Here is a 21,903-nt window from a genome sequence, read left to right as displayed (position 1 = left end):
TGTGGAGCATATATGGGAGGTTTACGGCCAAGCGGAAGTGGATCTGTTTGCATCTCAGAACACGACGCACTGTCCACTTTGGTTCTCCCTCACACAGAGGCTACGTCTGTACGCATTTTCCCCAGTTGCTCTGCTCCCTGGAGTTCTGGAGAAAGTCCGCCGAGGTGGAATAAGCCTACTGCTGGTGGCACCACACTGGCCGAGCCGAATTTGGCTCTCCCTTGGAGATTCCGGTCAGGAGAGACCTTCTGGCTCAGGCGGGGGGAGTGATGCTTCACCCCCGTGCAGAGATATGCAACTTGTGGGTTTGGCTTCTGAGGGGGCTCAACTAATAGATGCTGAGGTTGTAGAGACCATACTTAACTCCAGAGCTCCATCAACTAGGAAACTATATGCTTTGAAGTGGAGGGTTTTCACTTCGTGGTGCAATCAGCATCAGTGGGATCCAGGTAACTGCCAAGTTGGTTCAGTGCTTGGATTCTTGCGAGATCGCTTTTCAGCAGGGCTATCTCCCTCTACCCTAAAGGTTTACGTGGCGGCCATTGTGGCCTTCCACGCCCCGGTGGGTCATGCATCTCTTGGGACGGACCCTCTGATAATTCGTTTCCTTCGTGGTACACTGAGGCTGAAGCGTGCAACTCGAACCAGGGTTCCTGCCTGGGACCTGGCCAAAGTCCTAGAGGGCCTGTCTGTGACTCCCTTTGAGCCCCTCGATTTGGTTTCAGAAAGGTTTCTGACTTATAAGACCATCTTTCTTCTGGCTATTTCTTCTCTAAAAAGAGTTGGAGACTGTTAGGATGTACCAACGGCCAGAGGTATAAATGACGTGACAAGGGCAGAAAAACACAGTCCAGAGTGGTTTTAATTCCAAAAGGTGCAAAAATATCAATATTCATTAGGAATAGGAAAGTAATAGAAAAACAGACTATCAAAAATTATAATACCAAAGAAAATAAATAAAAATTGTTTACAATACACAAATGTAAGTTGACTATGCAAATGTACAGGCCCACAAATACAAACGAGATTCAACCTCTCCACCAACCTTTCTCCCCTAAAATGGCTGCCTGTTTTATAGGCCTAAGCTCCTCCTATTTTGGGTAAATGCCATTTTAGGGAGAAACCTATAAATTACAAAGAGGTGACAAGACATAAACAAACAAACTGTCATGACATTTCAACTCTAAATCATACATCATTTATATCTAGTACAATTTAAAGGGCTCAAAACAATAAAGACAATACATATAAGAAGAAAACTTACATACTGGGTTCCCTCCCTCCCCCATGAGGTCAGAATCAGATGGAGTAATCTTCCATGAGCACATGCTAGTTTAAATATGGCTACTTTCCTTGTGTACTGGTTTGGCAAATGAGGGGTGTATCGGAAGGTATGTGTAGCTGTTTGAAATGCATGTTAACTTGGTAACTGAATGAAATTAAATAAACCCTTATTGTATAAAGTGTTTTTGGTGTTCTTTTCTGTGAAAATATATTTGATCGTCATGTGCCACTGAACATTAAACATTTAAATCACATAAACTAACAACTTGATACACCTGATGGGATGTTACAACACAAAAACAAACAAAATGGCTACAAACATACAACCAGTTTGCGTGTATGTGTAATGGTGAAAATGGTTTGTTGTGTGCACATACCCATACTCAATCCCTTCAAAATAAAAGTCTTGGGTCACAGTCTGTGACAGAGACCTTCAGGCCCTTTCGGTCTCTCCCACCTGCCTTCGCACCGGGGATGGTCAAGGCATTTTTACACCCTAAACAGGGCTACGTCCCTAAAGTTCCGACCCATATACCAAGGCCTTTCCAGGTCGTGACTTCACCCGCCCGTGACGTTCACTCTCGCCATTGGACTAGTTGACATACGTGCCTCAGACGCAATCATGCGGGGCGTTCCCAAAGTGTCATCGACCCAGCGTCTCGTTCCCTTCTCAGGGAACTAGGGTTACAGTCGTAACCTGAGTCGATTCCATTTCTTAAATGTTTTACATCTTACGATCTGTTGATCAAACTGAGCAAACTGGCACTTGCCACAAATATGATAAAAAATGATGTCCTGTCACTTTTTAATTAAATAAAGGCATTCATCTACAATGTAACTGTATATTATGTTGGCCTGTCTCATCTCACTGCTCTTACTGTATTGAACTGATATTTGTAAAAGGATTCACCTTTTGTAATTTCTAAAAGTAGTGCTACATATGCTTTTACTTTCTTGACAACTGTTTTTCTGAGACTTAACTGTGGTACTGTAGGCCAACAACATTTCTTTTACTGGCAAAATAATGGAATAAAATCGAATCAAACAAGGTAGAATTGTTGATTACGCAACACAATCTCATGGTCCTACCAGTTGGGCATGATCAAGAGCTTGCTTCCTGTAGTCCAGTTCCTCTTCCAGGAAACCTTTCTGTTTACTGAACAGCTCCTGTTGATCACATCAGTACAGCGAGGTCAAGACAGCATCACACACTTTAATCGACTGTCATCAAGCCTCATCTATCACTAGACCGGCTGTAAGAACAAACAGCACAACACATTCATCTCTGACCTTCTCATTCTCCAGATCAATCATTTTCTGCGTCAGCGCAGCTTCGGTGCTGTCAATCTGCTTCAGCCACTGGTCACAAAGACAAAGCAATTCAATAGAGCTACAGACAAAATAGAAGCCATATCATCTTTGAGGATTTAAAGAATGAAGGGCATGATACCTTTTCACATAAAGACAGCACAGTGCCTGCTTGAATTACTGTCACCTGCTCCTCGTTTCGCAAGTTCTGTCAGCGAGAAGTGAAAAGTTAATTTTAGCTCTCGATTGTGAGAAACAGGAGTAACACGTGCACATATTAAATATGGTTCTTACCCCATTATCGCCAAGAATGTCAAGCTTTTTCATGAGGTCAGGAATGATGACATCCTAAACCAAACACATGTGAAGATGAGGCCATCGTACAGTACGCTTTCATACAGTACATGTGTGCAAATGTATGCAGGTGTAAAATTTGTTGTATGTTGTATATGAATAATTGTATTGTATAAAGGATAGAACTGTGACATCCTATTGATTATGGAGTATCAATGGATATAAACTTGTTTTGAACCGACACATTCATTCATCCGCACAATGGCCCTCATTTACAAAACGAAAGTATTACAATAAACTGTGCATGCGGTCATTTCCACGCAAAACGTGACATTTATCAATATGGACGTGAGCGGTGGCTAAGATCAAATCTCACATCAGGTTTCAACTCGAGTACGCAATTTTTTGAGTTATCGTGAACTTGTGTGCAACAATTGTTAAGAAAGCATTTTGACTGGAATAAAAACATATGAAGCCATATTCATCATTTAAAATGTGTTGGTAATGTGTTCTATTTACAGTATGTCATATATCCTATCCATAACAATAATAAGGTATTTTCTTATATTAGATACTTCTACAATAATTGTTTGTAATTATGAGGTTTACAAGTGTTTTTGATCTAAGACCAATTTTCATCAAACATTACTTTCTCTTCTTGGGCTTGGCCATGTTACATTTCTCCATGTTATAAACGTTTCGGTTACTAACGTAAACTTGGTTACCTGAGATAACAGGAACGATCATTGCGTCAATTACTGAAGCTAAAGGAAAACTTTTTTTCTCTGAAATACTGAAACCTGATTGAATCGCGTCTGTGCACCTGTACAGGTAAATGGCATTTCAGAGCGCTCAAATGGGCAGGGACATCGGCCTATTTAATCTGGTGCTGACAGCCATTTCATCAGAATATTTCGACTGAGGAGCAGCAAGCTTCGACTTGATAGCCAGCGCAGTAACAAGGCCAGCATACGCAATGCACTGAAACATTCCCTTTCAAAGCAGTTCACTTGTATTTTGTCAGTTGCTGTCCAATCAATACGCAGAACGGAAGAGTCATCCTGCGAGCCTAACCTGGGGCACTCGAGGTTAGTGCCCTTTCATAGGCTAGCTATCAATCCACATTAGGAAGAACAACTTTGAGGTGAAACAAGAATTCACCCACTTATACCTCGGCTCAGGCCTTCGAGGCTGAAGCCTTTGGAGCATGCCACAGATCCTGTCTGCCTGAACCAGTATATGGCTCCTATGGGTGGTTATCCTGAAGGGCAGGGACGTCCAAGTTATATAACCAAGCGAAGTTAGTTGCAAAGCATAGGTAGATGGCAAGAACCACTGTGAAGATGTTTCGTACCTACTATCCAACAGGATAGTCTCTGTTTCGTAACTGGCAGCCCCTAAGTGCGGCCTCCGAAGCACACAAAAAGCTGCTCTGACTGGCGGAATTGGCTAGAGTGCTCAATATGCAAGGGCTCGGACCAGGCACAGTAGTTGCAATGACTTGTGTCCTGAACGGAATGGAGACCACCTTAGCACAGAGCCATGACTCGGCTTAAGGACGACCTTACAGTAATTAGGTCGAAAGGGTGGACTTAAGCGAAAAGGGGCCGCAGTTTGGCCATCTGTAGAGGCTCAAAAGGGGGGCCTCGGAGAGCCCTGAGGACCGTACACAGATCCCAGGTCAGAACTGCATGGAGGCAAAGAACACAGCACATACACGCTCAAGGTATATGAGGTGGCCACGTACCATGCCCCATTTGCTAGCCAATCAGTAAGGAAGAACGACGACACCGCGATGGCCGCCACATACACCATGGGCGTGGATGGGGTGTGTCCCTTATCCAGAAGCTCCTGCAAGAAGGTCAATATTGATGCAACATCACAAGACAAAGGATCTACATTCTGGACTGCACACCAGTCAGAAAAGACAGACCAATTGAGAAAGACGCCTAGTAGAAGGTAGCCTCGTGAGACCATCCTGATCTCGCGAGCTTTCAAGGTTTCACTCGCAGATCAGTCTGGATACTTTCCGTTAAAGAAAATTTGGGAGCAGTTCACCAAACGAACGTCCAATCAGCGTTGGCTTTGAGGCGGGTTGAGGTGTGACGCAACGAGAAGCGCGTCAGTTCAGTCTAAAGAACATGTCGGCTTCAGCGGATGAAACTAGCATCAGCGTGGCTATCGAGCAAGTTTTATCGGAATTACAGAGTATTTCTTCACTGAAAGAAGAGCAAAACACTGCTCTGGAGGCTTTTCTCAGAGGAAAAGATACGCTCTGTTAGTACGTCATATGCTTCGTTGATCTGATTGGTTGATTTGGCCCGTCTATCACCAACATAGGCCAATCAGCTAACCAGTATTTTCGCCCCTTACCAAAACTACTTCAACGGAAGGTTTCCAGATGGATATGCGGAGCAAATCCATCTGGCGGAGTCAGGTTAAGTAGAAGGCACTCTCGCCTCTGAAATAGTGTTCATGACATTCTGAGTGAGGCGCGAAGGCTCCCATCGAGGGGCGAAGATGGTGAAGATGTTCACTTCTGGTTGATCGAAGATACTCCAAATCATCTGAACCATCTGGGGGTGGAGTCTCCATAGGCCTATTTCACAAAAATGGCCGCCGAGACCGGAAGTAGGGTAAACTCTTTTCCGGTGAAAGTGCTAGCAGTTGCAGTCGGAGGACAAATGCGGAGACTAAAAGCGTACAGTCCTGTTGCGTACCTTTTTATGTTTCCACTCAAAGAAGAAACAATAATATTTATCACTTCACATCTTTCCGTGTTTTGCGGGTTTTCATGGAACAACTGGGGTGAAGTTAAATCACGCCAGACACAGACGGCAAAAAGACGTGTGTGAAGGAGGAAGCAGATGTTGAAATAGTGTGTTGATGCCGGTTCGGGAGTGATGCCCTGACAAAATATGTTTATATTGCACTTGATTGTTATCTGATTTGCACGTTATGCACTTTTATTTATTATTATTAACTGTTGGCAAATTAAAATTGTTTGTAGAAGTTGTTTTCTGTAACTTTCTTTCCTTTTTTTTCTTTTTACCTGGGTGCGCTTTGCCAGGCCTGCTGTTTACTTGTACAAGCAAGGGCAGCTGGAACATTTATTAAACGTGTAGAATACTTTCCGAACCGTTACATATAGTGTTATAATATATAGCATATAGACGTTCATGATATAAAAACATAAACATATTAGAATAACTTTTAAAATTGAGTGAACACGGAGCAGTTTTTCCCGTGAGTGGGACTAGAATACCCGGAGTGGATCAGGAGGGGAGTGATGACAGTACGCTTAGAGTGCAGAGAGGAACGTGGTTTGCTCCACTCCAGGCTTTGATCACATCCCCCTAAGCAGGGTGAACGCCTCGTCCTTCCTTAATTTAAGACCCATTCAAACTTAATGTATGTCAAACTTAAAATGAAGACATGTATTACACTATTTGAGAAATGTAAGCATATTTACGGCATTAAAATTATGAAAAGTAAATTTAAGACATAAGGACAGGGGGGAACCCTGATATTGACGGAAATCCGTCGAATACTCTCTCGTAGCGATGGAGAACTTTAATCCCTGTATATATATGAAGTGTATTACTGAATTTAAAATTACATGCATTATATATTAGTAAATATATTGTCTCACATTTTTAAATATATTAAATTTCCTTATGTATTATTCAATATATATTGTAATATATTAACACCATATATTATTCTGTATATTTTCAAATATACTGTTAAACCATTTAATATATTGATCATTCACATATAGGGAAATATATTTTCTTTTCATAAGGGGACCCCAGACAGTAAAATGTGATTTTGTAACATCATGATTTTTAAAAAACATGTAATATCACTAACTGCATTCATGTTTTTAGTCTAACCATTTTTTAATTATTTGCCTTAATTTCATTATTAGACCTACTAGCAACGTTAGGTCAAATTCACTATAAAGATGTAAAATTCTTAGTTTCATTCATGGTGGTAACATGAAAAATGAGCCATAATCTAGTGGAAGATTGCTGCAATCTCCTGAAAAAACTAACACTTAATAACATGAAATTTGAACAAAAAGCCAGTAGATTTCACTCATAGCCTACAATCAGACATAATTTCAGTGTATTTATTTATTTTGTTTAGCTATAGTAAGTGTGAGCTTAGTCATCAAGTGTCATGCCATTTAAATGAATGGAACTTTTTTTTTTATGTAAGCAAACGTCAAGAATTTGTTACCTTTGTCCAATTTCGATCTTTTCACAGCTCCCTGAAAACCATCAACAAAACGGACAACTATGCTATTCTTACTTTTGTCAGATATATTAATATCTGAGAGAAAAAACAAGCTGTTCACAGTCTATTTTGAGAATGAATGGCGATCAGATGGCGATCGTAGCGGGCAGCGGCGCGACCGGAAGTATCGCTACCCTACTTCCGGTCTCGGTCGCCATTTTGTGAAATAGGCCTATTCCCCTGGAGATACACTGCTCCGGGACAGTATGTCTTCTTCCTGGTTCAGCCTGCCTGGCACATGCACTGCCCTCACCAAACGGTGGCTGTGCTGTGCCCAAAGGAGGAGACGTCTCGCCAGTATCTTCAGAAGGCACAACCTGAGTCCCCCCTGGTGGTTTATGTAGGCTACCATAGTCATGCTGTCTGATCGGACCAGGATGTGGTGTCCCTTCAGGTTCGGCAGAAAGGCCTTGAGTACCAGAAGAACCGCCATCCTTTCCAGGCAGTTGATGTGTCAGCATAGCATCGGGCCCGACCAGGAGTTGAACGCCGGCCTGCGTCACACAGGGCGCCCCAACACGAGTTGGAGGTGTTAGTCGCGACTACCTTCCTTCTGGCGACTAGCCCCAGATCCACTCCCGACTGGTACAGTTGGGGCGATTTCTAAGGGGCCATGGCTCTAAATTTTCAGAAAAAGCTTTAGAGAAAGCCAGGCGCGCATCTGGGCCGAAAACCGTACCCAGGAAGGATATTCAGCAAACTCTTCATCAGGTTGATTCTAATCCCAGTCTAATGTTTCGACTGGGCCAAAACAAGCCAGTCGTCGATGTAATTCAGGATGCACACTCCTTTCTGTCTCAGGGGGAGAGAGCCACATCCATGCACTTCGTAAAGGTGTGTGGAGCCAGAGACAGTCCATGGAGTTCGACCATTCTCGACCGCTCTCTCTAAAGAACGTGATCTGCGAGCGCAGCGAGGCAAGATCCATGCTCTCGCATTGAGAGCAAACACTCTGTGAGTGTGACTTCGGCGTGGGCGGCCAGGCAAGCTACGCACTCAGAGTGCTCGTCCAAGGGATGCAGGGGTCACAGCCTTCACTGAAATTTGCTCTTTTTGAAGCGAAATTAGCTCTGGACGCTTCGCCAGATTGCTGCAGGGGAGAAAAGCAGTGCTCAACTGCAGTCGCAGTCAACGCCTTCAATCTGCTCCTGGGGTTTCAGTCTTCGTATTTCTTCTTTGGAGTCTGTAAGGAGATGAACTTTGCACTGCAAGGAGAAAGATTCTGATGAAATGGCATTCAGCGCCGACTTACACTCACCTAAAGGATTATTAGGAACACCATACTAATACTGTGTTTGACCCCCTTTCGCCTTTAGAACTGCCTTAATTCTACGTGGCATTGATTCAACAAGGTGCTGAAAGCATTCTTTAGAAATGTTGGCCCATATTGATAGGATAGCATCTTGCAGTTGATGGAGATTTGTGGGATGCACATCCAGGGCACGAAGCTCCCGTTCCACCACATCCCAAAGATGCTCTATTGGGTTGAGATCTGGTGACTGTGGGGGCCATTTTAGTACAGTGAACTCATTGTCATGTTCAAGAAACTAATTTGAAATGATTCGAGCTTTGTGACATGGTGCATTATCCTGCTGGAAGTAACCATCAGAGGATGGGTACATGGTGGCCATAAAGGGATGGACATGGTCAGAAACAATGCTCAGGTAGGCCGTGGCATTTAAACGATGCCCAATTGGCACTAAGGGGCCTAAAGTGTGCCAAGAAAACATCCCCCACACCATTACACCACCACCACCAGCCTGCACAGTGGTAACAAGGCATGATGGATCCATGTTCTCATTCTGTTTACGCCAAATTCTGACTCTACCATCTGAATGTCTCAACAGAAATCGAGACTCATCAGACCAGGCAACATTTTTCCAGTCTTCAACTGTCCAATTTTGGTGAGCTCTTGCAAATTGTAGCCTCTTTTTCCTATTGGTAGTGGAGATGAGTGGTACCCGGTGGGGTCTTCTGCTGTTGTAGCCCATCCGCCTCAAGGTTGAGCGTGTTGTGGCTTCACAAATGCTTTGCTGCATACCTCGGTTGTAACGAGTGGTTATTTCAGTCAAAGTTGCTCTTCCATCAGCTTGAATAAGTCGGCCCATTCTCCTCTGACCTCTAGCATCAACAAGGCATTTTCGCCCACAGGACTGCCGCATACTGGATGTTTTTCCCTTTTCCCACCATTCTTTGTAAACCCTAGAAATGGTTGTGCATGAAAATCCCAGTAACTGAGCAGATTGTGAAATACTCAGACCGGCCCGTCTGGCACCAACAACCATGCCACGCTCAAAATTGCTTAAATCACCTTTCTTTCCCATTCTGACATTCAGTTTGGAGTTCAGGAGATTGTCTTGACCAGGACCACACCCCTAAATGCATTGAAGCAACTGCCATGTGATTGGTTGATTAGATAATTGCATTAACGAGAAATTGAACAGGTGTTCCTAATAATCCTTTAGGTTAGTGTATATAGGCAGATAGCCCCACCCGATTAGGCACGCTGAAATGCCATTTGTCTGTGCATTTGCACAGACGCGATTCAATAAGGTTTCAGCATTTCGCAGAAAAGATTTTTCCCTAAGTGTCAGCAATTGATGCAATGTCTGTGAACCGTTTCAAAAGGGAACTCTAGGGCAAGTCTTCTTAGGCTGCATTTCCAATTTTAATGCTCTCCCTTGGTCTTCCCTTCATCTCGGTCACTCGGATGTATGTCATTGCTTACGTTGCACGAGAGCCCACTATTGGCGGAACCCTTGAAATTAGTTTAAATGGAATATTCTAAGCCCTTGATCACTGAAATCCGCAATGGAGCTCATTTATTATTTACAGTTTTTCCTTATGAATTTGTTTTAAGCGCCATTCTATAGGCCTGTATGTATACTTGGGCTGTTGGAGAAAATATAAAAAATTACACAAACGAAAATGATAATACAATAAACTATAACAGTCAGCTTAAGGTAGCTACAAGTATTCTCCAATAACTCCAATTATAAGTTACTCCAATATCATATATTAGAGTTGTATGGGGAGGGGGAAATTAAGTGCCTTCTGCTGTGACTTCACAAACGTGTTGCCTTGTGGTCAATGGGTCTATAGTGTACATATTGAGTAGACTTGCTCCCTCAGTCAAAATCGAGGGATCAAGTGTCTATCCAAATAAACATACCTCGCCCACTTGACGAAGTTGAACGCACCTCAAAATGATGGCTGGATTCCCCCGAAGGGAAGTGCTTAGGGAAGTTCACAAGTGTTTGTCTAAAAGTGGAGTTATGGACAATCCCATGAGGCCACGGGAGAGAATTTATGAATGGCAGTGAAGCGACGCAACTGACTTCAACAATATTATTGATCTGAATGTCCTGACGCTGCTGTATGAGAACTGAGCTGGAAGATGAACTCATTTTTGCAGAACTGCTTTATTGATTAAATGAAGTAATTTGATAATTGATGATCTTTACAATGGATCTGAATCAAGACTAAACTGACTTCAGCTGAGCAACAGGCGAAATTATTTTCCTGTTATCACTGTACAGCTGTGCTTTGAAACAACCTGTATTGTATAAAGCGCTATAGAAATGCAGGCGACTTGACTTGACATCTGAATTTCATTCATACTTCCCACATTCATACTACATAGAACATACTTTTTTTAACAGTTGTGAGGTAAGTTCAAATTCAAATGTAGTACCTACTCGGATAGTTAGCGATTTCGGACGTAGCGTGTGAATTTTTGGGCATGATATTTAAATGACGATTGTTTACAACTGCCACATTTCTCAACGTCTGATCATTCATATGAGGGGATTGGCTGCATACGAATGTTTGATGAATCACATGTGTGATGTTTGATGAACCCAGTCGTAAGATGATTTCTGAAACCATTTCTACATAGTGATGTATGTCTCGAGACAGGTCTCGATCTTGTCACGGCCTTGACGGTCTTTGGTCTTGGTCTTGTCTTGGTCTTGGACCTCTCGGTCTTGTCTAGGTCTTGCTGTCTAAGACCGACATGGAGGATTTAGCAATACAATACTACAATATCCACGACGATATCCGCAACGGATTGAAGCGCGTGTCCGAGTGAAGACAGTGCGGTGTGTGCGCGAGCCACACGACTCGAGAAAACACCGTATCAGCGCCACTGATCGCAGCAGCAACGAGCACTTTGATCACTTGATTTAAAAAACACATATCATGCACAGTTTTTGATGTATCAATATTTAGTAAAACACATATCAGTGACATGGTGGGTTTTAACTTCATTCAGGAGATTATGGGTAACTGCACAACTGACAGATGACTTTGAGCGCACCGCCAACGGTGTGTGTGTGTGTGTGTGTAACCATAGCGACAAAACGACCAACTCTCGGATCCTGCACTTAAGCTTGTAATTTCGTTTTTAAAAATATAATTATGTATTTAAAAGTTGCAGAATGGATTCATTTCGAAATCGGCAGAGATAGGCAGGCAATGCAAAACAAAATCTTACAAGTTATTGCTTAGCTTCAACAACACTAGTCTGTTTTTTTCCCCTCCGGTCTCGGTCTTGGTCTCGACTTAGTCTGTCTTGGTCTTGGTCTTGTCTTGGTCTCGATACCCTCTGGTCTTGGTAGTGTCTTGGTCTTGGTTTAGGCGGTCTTGACTACAAGTCTATTTAATACGTTAGATTGATAAATGAGGCTTATTATTTCTATATTTCTATACTTAGTATATTTTAAATGAAACATCTTAACATTAGTCAATTTGGCATTTAATGGTTATATTTGCCAGTATGTGTGTGAGTGTGTGTGTGAGTGTGTGTGTGTGTGTGTGTGTGTGTGTGTGTGTGTGTGTGTGTGTGTGTGTGTGTGTGTGTGTGTGTGTGTGTGTGTGAGAGTGTGTGTGCATGTACAGGTGTGTTTTTACCTTGACACCCTCTTGTTGGCAGTGTAGCTGTAGGATACTGTTGTTTTCAGAGGCAGAGATTTGCAGGTTAAAGGCAGGAGAACGCCGTTCCCTCTCCTGTTGGTTAAAAGAATAACTGGTGGTGAAATATACAGAAAAAACTTCTTTCGGGAGTAATAGTATCTGTAGAGAAACTGTTGCTTTAAAGGGATAGTTCACTCAAAATTCTAATTCTGGAATTGTTCAACCAAAAATAAACATTCCCTTTCAAGAGAACTCGCGTTTCGTCGAGATGACGCTGTGGGAACTCTCTACGTGATTGCGTCGTGAAGCACTTGTGAAATCAGTCCAATGGCGTATATAGGCGGGTGACAACATGGCAGGAAGCTATAAAGCACACCCAGACCAAACATTGTCAGCTTCCGTGTCTTCAGCGAGCGCTCTGTGTGAAACGGTCTCTGTCTATTTATTGTTGTTTGTCCACAAGCATATTGTATATCAAGACAGGAGTATGGGGGTCCATCCACCGGGGTGAGCCCCGCGCAGGCTCTGGTAATGGAACAAGAAGTGAAAACCCTGCTGGAGAAAGGGGCCATAGAACATGTACCTCCCTCCAACAGGGAAACCAGGTTCTACAGTCGGTTTTTCATAGTTCCAAAGAAGGATGGGGGGGTTGCGTCCCATTTTGGATCTGCGAGTGCTGAACGAGTAAGTCATGCAGCGAAAATTCACTCCTGGGTCCCAGGTGATTCTGTCTTTGTTGTGCTCGCCTGATTTCACACAAGACAGGCACTGGTCATTATGGTGGCGTTGGTATAGACGTTCGCACAGCGTCAATTTTGAAGCAATGCGAGTTCCCTTGAAAAGGAACACTTCGGTTACGACTGGAGATGTGATTGACAAGCTTCCTGCCATGACGTCACCCGCCTATACGCCATTGGACTGATTTTACAAGTGCTTCACGACGCAATCACACAGTGCATTTCCACAGCGTCAATCTCGACGCAACGTCTCGTTCCCTCTTCAGGGAACCGAGGTTACAGTCGTAACCGAGGCGTTCTTTCTTCAGCTGAAAAAAAAAGAAGATAATTTTTTTTTAATTATCCTGACAGCTCTTCAACATACATATATATATATTAAAAATTCAAAAATTACAGAACAAAGCACATAAAAGTGGTCCATGCGCTATATTCCATGTCTTCTAAAGTCATACAATGGATAGTGAAATAGCTTAAATGTTGGTCTTTTCAACACACAAAGCTATCATGTGACTTCAGGAGACTGGGAAGATAATGCACTTTTATGATAGGCCTGCTTTAATGGTGTGTCTTTCGCCTTTTTTTGAGCGTGCGATTAATTGAATTGAATGTGCACTTGTAGTTTACTTCAAATCACAAAAGTATATTTTGTTAAAAACTGTTTAAGAGCACACTTTCATGGCAATTTTTCTTTAACACACAAGTATTTTGTAATAGTGTCAAATTTAAAGTTTTTACCTAGAGTATGTCTAAATCATGTTTTAAAGGTGCCCTAGAATGTGAAATTGAATTTATGTTAGCATAGTTAAATAACAAGAGTTCAGTACATGGCCATGACATACAGTGAGTCTCAAACACCATTGTTTTCTCCTTCTTAGTTAAATCTCTTTTTTGAAAAACACCCCTGAAAAACAGGCGAATCTCCACATAACACCGACTGTGACGCAATAGTCGGGATCATTAATATGTACGCCTCCAAATATTTGCATATGCCAGCCCTCAATGCCAGGCGGAACTGCGCAGCCGAAGCATGGCAGTTGCTCAGTGTGGATGTACACATGAACACAAAAGTATTTTTTAGTTCCTTCATCTGAGCCTCTGAAGAAACAATGGGTTAATTTTATTTTCTCTGGAAATTTCCAAACATTTCACCGACTGTTTCCTCAACTTGGGCCAATACAGAGCTGGCCTCGGATCGAGCTACCAAGCAACACTTTCTGATGTGTAATTGTTCAAGTTCAGACAGGTAATCTTTCTCTCAAAATCGTTCAATACTGTTTATGCATCAGTAAGTCAAGCCAGTGACTAAAATATCAGCTTCACATCGTTTCTTTTAGTAGGATGAAAATAATCGTATTTAAATTGTGAACAAATTATATACAGAAAGCGATCAAAGAACAGTCTTTCCACACAGCGCGAGTTTATCTGGACACTTGCCAAACTCGTTATGAAATCAATGACGCACGTTACTGCACAACGAAGCTCTTACTGTATTTACATCATCGTGTTTGCATTGGGGAAAGCAGAGAGAGTGCAGAAACTGCTTTGCAATGATAAGATCTTCATTCTCGCGATCAACACACTGTCATCTGCTCAATGCTCATCACGGCAACATTGTATGTGATGGGAATAGATCTAAATACTTTAAAAACATCTCACGATTCGTTAATCTCGATAGCTGTTATAGTAAAAACGTATAATAGCAGTAGTAAAAGTATTCGAGAGAGTTTCACATGTAATGCGTACTAGCTATTTCATATGCAAGCATGTCAGCCAATCACAGCAGAGGCCGGTTACACACAGCAGACACGCCCCTTCAAACAGAGTGTTCAAATCAGAAGCAGGCTAGGAAAAATGCCATTTATTTCTAAATTATGATTATTTTTTATCTAAAAAACATACTAACATTATAAGGGCAACCCAGGAAACATTATAAAATAATAAAAAAAAACATTCTAGGGCACCTTTAATAAACCTTTGTCTTGATTTAAAGAAGAGCACTTTTTCTGATTGACTAACATGCTAAAGACAGACATGATTATAAATTGAACTGTACTGTTATTTGATATTACATTTAAAATTAATTTTTAAAAATAGTATCTAACTATAGAAAAATACAAATGACAATAGAATGATTTTAGTCAACAATAAATGCTCGTCAGTACACTCCGCAGTAACTTTAACCATAATTCCCTGCACCTGCACTCCCTCATCAACACAGCCTATATCAACCTGCATCACCCTCACATCAGGGTCTGGTCTCGTCAACGTTACTGCTACGTAAAGCCTAGTTCACACTACATGATTTTAAAACGTCGGGCTGAACTGTGCGGTTCACACTACATGACTTGCTCTCTGTGAAATAAAGAGTGTTCAAGTTGTTGAGCTAGTTCACACCACACGACACAACGTGATTGATCCGCAACAGGAGGTAACGCACTACACGAGTTGACAACAACTCTGTCACCCAACGATTATATCTCGTCTACAAACCACGTTTTGTCACGAAAAATCATGCGATAAAACGAACCGGAAATGACACGAAACAGCACGCGCGCCATTACCCAGCGAAGAAGACGAAGAAGAACACAACACGCGAACAAGCCTTGCTCTGATTGGCTGTAGCTCATGACATCACGTGAGCTTGAGTCGTGCGACAGCTCTGGATATCTAGCATGCTAGATATTTTTCTGGGCTCGGCGACGCGTCTGCGAGGCGTCTGCGAGCGTCTTTGATGCGTTGTTGGCTCTTTCATACTAACAGATTGGCGAGCGTTCATCGCCCGCTAATCCCCCGCGATTTGCACGCGATAACACCCTGACCTGTCGGCGAGCTCAACGATTTGCAAATCGGCCTTAAATCGGGCTTAAAATCATGTAGTGTGAACTAGGCTTAAACAGTCAGACTCCTTACCTGAACACTCACCTGAGATCGTCCTGTCACCTGTCCGTCATCCAGATCTCCAGTCATGTTCATCCTTCACCGGCACAGTTTCCACTTCAGTCATCGCCAGCTAAGTCTTCATCGCCTATCATCAAGTCACTAGTGATGGGAAGTCCGGCTCTTTTCAAAGATTCGGGTCTTTTGGCTCGGCTCCTTCAGAAGAGCTGGCTCTTACGGCTCCCAAATGGCTCTTCATTTAGTATCACTCGGACTTCTATTTTAGCCTAATATAGCAATTGTGAATGATTTTTGAGTTGGTAAGCAATTTTTTGTATTCAGTGTTTTAATAAAAGCTTTATATTTATGGATTTTTCTGTTACAAAAAAAAGTTACTATTATTTAACATTTCAATAAAACTTCAATATCAGATGCCTCAGCTTGGATGGGGCTGATGTGATTTCTCCTCTCTGTGATTATTTGTCCTGTTTTTGAGAAGTCTCCAGTATCATTGAAATGCAGCCAGATGCTCTTTACTTTCTCCCAACGCGCTTGCATTTAAATCCAGCTCCCCCGCCTCTCTCTGTCACTCTATGTACCTGGCCTGTACCACTATACTCGCTATCTTCGGAGCGTGTGTCCCCACCTCCTTTCACATAATGGTATTTCACATAATGGCTCATTCACAAACGACACATCACTACAAGTCACCATCGTCTGGTTCCCGCTGTTGTCCCATCACTCTACTTTTACTTGAATAAACCATTTCACCTTACAGTCTGTCTGTTCCCTTCTGTGAGTGTGACAAAAGACCAGACCACAAAGAAGCACAGGATGGACTTCCTCCTCACCCCGGGGAACCCAGTTTACTAACTTCTCACCTGCTTTTAAGATGATTGGCCGATCAAGCACTATGTAGAACAGTTCCTTGATCACGCGCATGAAGTACCCTGGAACGAGGACACATTAAAGACCGTCTTTTGGTGTGGGTTGGACGATCACCTGTATCAGCAAGTTCCTGCAGCTGCAACAACAGGTTCCTTGAAGAGGTACATCGAAGACTTTCTACGGTTATGTGGATCGCCTTCTACGATAGAGGGAGCTGTTCCAGAGTCTCGTTCTGCCGACACCACCCTTCCAGAGTCTCCTCTCAAGATGGCCGCCGTCGTTCCAGAGCCTGGTCCCAAGATGGCCACCAGCACTCCAGAGCCTTGTCACGAAATGGCCACCGCCGTTCCAGAGCCTGGTCCCAAGATGGCCGCCGCTATTCCAGAGCCTCATTCCAAGATGGCCACCGTCACGCATCCTGAGCCCTCAGTCAAGATGGCCACCACCCCACCTCGGTCCCTAGCCTTCACCTCAAGTCAGGAAACGACTCCAGTCCCCTCTTCCAGAACCCTGATCACCCGCCCAACCTCCCTCTCCCGTCTTCCAGCCCTCATCATCTTCACTGCCCACTGTTAGTCCCGCATCTCACCCTCAAAAAACCTTTGGAGAGGTGGCCTCGCTGTGGGACTACCAGCCCTCAGCGCCATCGTGGTCAGGGGTTTCCACGCCGCCTGCCAAGGCCAGGATTCTACATCGGCCCATCGGTCAACTGACTCCGCCTTGGCTCCTACCTCCCTCGTCTCCACCGTGGCCCATCAGTGCTCCACCAGGCTCCCTCGTCCCCCCGGATCCGCCATGGTCGTTCGTCGACCTGCCCTCACCTCTGGACTGCACTCCTCTGCGTCCCTTCAACCCCCCGGCTCCATTGGACTCCTCACTCCCTTCAGCTCCTCCTTGGTTCTCTGTCACTCTGTCTCCACCGCGCGCTTCTGAGTCCCCGCCTTCACCTCAGTTGCCAGAGCCATCAGCCTCCCCATGTCCCTCTGAATCCTCAGTTTCACCATGGCCCGTCAGACCTCCGTCTCCACCCTGTCATCCTCTCGCATCGGTTCCGCCTCCGTCACTCGCCGCCCTGAAGTCCTCTGCCCTTCAGCCTCTATGGCTCCTCGCTCTACCGGCTCCACCATGGATCATGATCCTTCCCCCTGGACCATTTGTTGCGCTTTCCGGGAGGGGGAAGTACTGTCACAGTCACCAGCAAGGTATGCTGTCTGCACTACACTTCCCAGCATCCCTTCTGGTCCACACCTGCACTGAGTCAGCCATCACCACACCTACTGCATTCCCTGCACCTACACTCCCTCATCAACACAGCCTATATCAGGGATGGGCAACTTCAGTCCTGTAGGGCCATTGTCCTACAGAGTTTAGCTTCAACCCTAATCAAACACACCTGAACAAGCTAATCAAGGTCTTCAGGATTACTAGAAAGTTACAGGCAGGTGATTTTTTTCAGGGTTGGAGCTAAACTCTGTAGGACAGTAGCCCTCCAGGACCGACGTTGCCCATCCCTGGCCTATATCAACCTGCATCACCCTCACACCAGGGTCTGGTCTCGTCAACGTTACTGCTACGTAAACAGTCAGACTCCTTACCTGAACACTCACCTGAGATCGTCCTGTCTCCTGTTCGTCATCCAGATCTCCAGTCATGTTCATCCTTCACCTGCAGTTTCCACTTCAGTCATCGCCAGCTAAGTCTTCATCACCTATCATCAAGTCACCAACCTTTCACCATCGTCTGGTTCCCGCTGTTGCCCCATCACTCTGCTTTTACTTGAATAAACCATTTCACCTTACCATCTGTCTGTTCCCTTCTGTGAGTGTGACAGCACGAGGGTAATGGTGATATTTTTGGGAAGAATCCGAACAGTTTATTATAATATCACACCAAACACAATCAAACAACATTATGGAACAGAATGTGTGCAGATCCTATAAATATGATTGAATATCGTAGGCTCTGTGACACTGCTCATGTTTCTCTACTGTAAGTCGCTTTTGGATAAATGCATAGATAAATGTTAAAGTGACTGCTGATTCCATTATCACTACGTCACATGACCTAACTATGATTAGAAGAGCCACAGAATGTCTTAAAACACTAAGAATAGAAATTGTGATATGATGCTGAAAGACAAATGAAGGTATTCTGAACATCTTTTCCTCAATAAAAGAAAAGGCAATGCTGTTAGGTCATACAGGTTTGGAATCATATGAGGGCGATGATGAGAGAATGTTAATTTTTGGTTGAACGATCCCTTTGAGCGCACTTATATAATCAGATGTTTCAGCTGAGATACTGATAAAGAATAGCATTGTGCAGTTAACCAGTATTCCCTCAATGGTTTGCAGTAATTGTAAGTAAAGTGCTCTTTCTTCTTGGTTTCTGCAGTTACTGTATAGTGGTGACCAGGACACACACTAACACGGGGCTTGTTGTCACACACATGGTTTAAAACTTTCCACACATGCCAGCATGACGGAGCTTAGTGTATTTACTAGTTACCATATTAATACTATATATAAAAACATTTTTACCAAAAAATGAAAAAGTCTTTGGAAGATATCACTGAACATTTATTTAACCATAGCAAAAGTACATTTCTTACATGTGTTAATTTTTCATGTTTTTTTTGTGTGTGTGTGTTTATTTAAAATGAGACAAATCTGATATTACAATCTTATATCTGTTATTTAATAGTTGAGATAGTTGTTTAATGCTGATCTAACTAGAAGACACTCGCCGGGTTTAAATCCCAGTTGCAAAGACGGGGCATGTTGTCACACTGCGTTACAATGAGCCCCTATTAGAACTATTCTATTATATTCTATACTTTAATTAATTCTGTTGAGAAAACATGAGAAAAAGGTCAATAAAGACACAATGTTCAGAAATGAATAATTATTATGTTTTGAACTGTGCTGTATAGCTGTGTTTTGCTGTGCGTTTGTTGTCAAACTAAAACATTTTTTATTTTTAATTATTAAAAAATGCCATCATTTAAAAAAAAAGTTAATAATTGTATTTTATTGACAAAATATTTTAGTTTGTCTTGTATATTTTTGATTAGATAACATTTTAATCTTTCATATGGTCATGTTATAATGAACCCCACCTATGGGGCATGTTGTTACACTTCACTTCTTGTTTCAGGGTAAATCGAGAAAAAAATATAGACTGTATTAATGAAACAAAAGCACATAATTGTACTAGACATGTGTGAAATTAATGTGGGACAAAATGAATTCACTGAACCCCAATTGGATTTACACAAACTGAGAAGGTCAGAAAGTGTTAGTTTGTGCCCGCTCTCCTCTACTGTGAGTTTGATTCTGTAGTGAACAACATTCTCACAAATAATTCATAACAATCCCATGTATGATATATACACATTTCACTAAAGATGCATGACATTATTAAAGCATTCAAAAACAGTACATATTGTGGGATGATGATGTGCAGAATGAAATTTGACATAACCATTAAATAATAGTGAATTTGTGCATGTAAACAAAGGTTTGACGTCACACACACAAATAAAACACAACATGCGGGAGATGCAGTCAAAAAGAAAAAGATTGGTGAGGAGTTTCATTCAAATAACCTTTATTCCATTGAAACGTATATATTTAACAAAACTATGGTGATATAAATATACAGTTTTGAAAACATGAGCACATTCAGAGTGTGTGTGAGGACTGGTGTGTGTAGACGTGAGCCGGGTTTGAGCGCTGATGATGCGGGAGCAAAACACACTCTCTTACTTCCAGCTCCAGGATCCTGAACTCCAGCAACTCGTTCTGATCCAGCGTATCTCGAACCTCTGAGCGTAAACGCATTTCACACTGCTCCAGCGATGCTATCTACCACACACACACACACACGGAGAGAGAGAAACACACACCGGACCAGTGTTACTGCTTGTGTTTGAGTGTGTGTCAGAGTGTGTGTGTATTAGAGGAATCCACGGCTCTACCTTTTCTCTGAGCTCCTGGTTCATCCTGATGAGATTCTGCTTTTCCTCCGCCCACTTTGAGTCCTGCATCACACACACACACACACACACACACACACACACACACCGCTACACATTACACTACTAATACTTCTCTAACACTCCTATTCCTCACTACACACTAATCACACACACACACACACACTCATTCGCTCGTGTCAAAGCACAACAAATAATCAGTCTGAAACAATCAGCTCAACATAAACAGAGCAAACACACACACACACACACACACACACAGAGAGACAATGACAGTTAAAGATGGAGAAATGGCTGATTTATTAGGCCACATGCAGGAAAGTGCATTTCCATATTTTCCAGGAAAAGGAGCATCTAGCAACCAATGAAAGACGAGCAGAGAAACGCATGCGAGAGCAGCTGACCAATGGCAAACATGCACTGGGAATCAACCAATCAACAAACCACAGCGGATCTCAACCTTCTGACTTCAAGCCCCAGAACTGTCCACAACAATACCGGCTCATCCACAGATTCTGTCCAATAACACATTGGCATATCTAGAAGCACATCTTGATTTTTAGTGGTTTTATGTTATTTATATGTCTCTGATTGGCCGTCATCTGAAGTCAGCCCTGGTTGAGATCCACAGTAATGATGTTTTCTGCACACTGTGATGATGCAGAATCCCACAATGCACTGCATTTGCATCATCAGTTCGATGGATGAACTAGAAATAGAATAAACTTTTTTTTACAATGGATTAAAATCCTACACTTTTATTTCCGGATGGATGAATGGACATCATTCAGCGAATTAAACGTGGAATATGATGATGTCATGCAAAAGCAATGTTGCACGCTTGAATCATCATACATACTATATTGAAAAGGTCATGAAACGCTAACTTTGCTCATCATAGAATACAATGTTAGCATCCGTTAGTTTTAAATGTAGCTTAAACCTTTTTTGCTCTATTTTCGTCTTCCGGGGTTTAAAATCTTCATGTTGTCAATCTCTCAGGACATGATGTTTCTCACAGCTGTAGTCCACCGATGACTGAGAATTAGGCACTGCACATGATGTAATCAAGCTCTCAGAATACTTAAATATGTGTGTGTGTGTGTGTGTGTATATACACGCATATTTAGCATGAAACTGAACCTTCTGGTTGGCTTGGTAAATACATCTGTATGAAAGAAAGTGAATGCATAAGCTACTCCTGGACCAAAGTGCCCTCTGTAGAGGGGTTATGAGCCTTCGGTAAGCTAGTGCTCCATTATATGTGCCCTCGTTCGCCCTCAGTTTGAGGTCAAAGGTCAG

At 42.8% G+C, this 21,903-nt stretch overlaps 1 protein-coding gene across 1 annotated transcript in view; it reads right to left on the bottom strand.

Moving 5' to 3' along the window:
- Nucleotides 1–21,903, bottom strand: part of jakmip1 (janus kinase and microtubule interacting protein 1) — a 93,989-nt gene that overhangs the window by 1,640 nt on the left and 70,446 nt on the right. Inside the window, exons 12-18 of the mRNA XM_056272716.1 lie at nucleotides 20,584–20,646; nucleotides 20,372–20,470; nucleotides 12,100–12,195; nucleotides 2,887–2,940; nucleotides 2,735–2,800; nucleotides 2,575–2,643; nucleotides 2,374–2,451 (exon numbers count right to left, since the gene is read on the bottom strand). Of these exons, the coding sequence (XP_056128691.1) occupies nucleotides 2,374–2,451; nucleotides 2,575–2,643; nucleotides 2,735–2,800; nucleotides 2,887–2,940; nucleotides 12,100–12,195; nucleotides 20,372–20,470; nucleotides 20,584–20,646 (525 nt within the window). The remainder of the gene's footprint in view (nucleotides 1–2,373; nucleotides 2,452–2,574; nucleotides 2,644–2,734; nucleotides 2,801–2,886; nucleotides 2,941–12,099; nucleotides 12,196–20,371; nucleotides 20,471–20,583; nucleotides 20,647–21,903) is intronic.

The sequence above is a fragment of the Rhinichthys klamathensis genome, unplaced genomic scaffold, assembly GCF_029890125.1.
Source record: "Rhinichthys klamathensis goyatoka isolate OS25496 unplaced genomic scaffold, OSU_Roscu_1.1 h1tg000347l_1, whole genome shotgun sequence".
Classification (NCBI taxonomy): domain Eukaryota; kingdom Metazoa; phylum Chordata; class Actinopteri; order Cypriniformes; family Leuciscidae; genus Rhinichthys; species Rhinichthys klamathensis.
The sequence above is the reverse complement of the archived record's forward strand: the minus strand, read 5'-3'. Positions and strand labels throughout refer to the sequence as shown.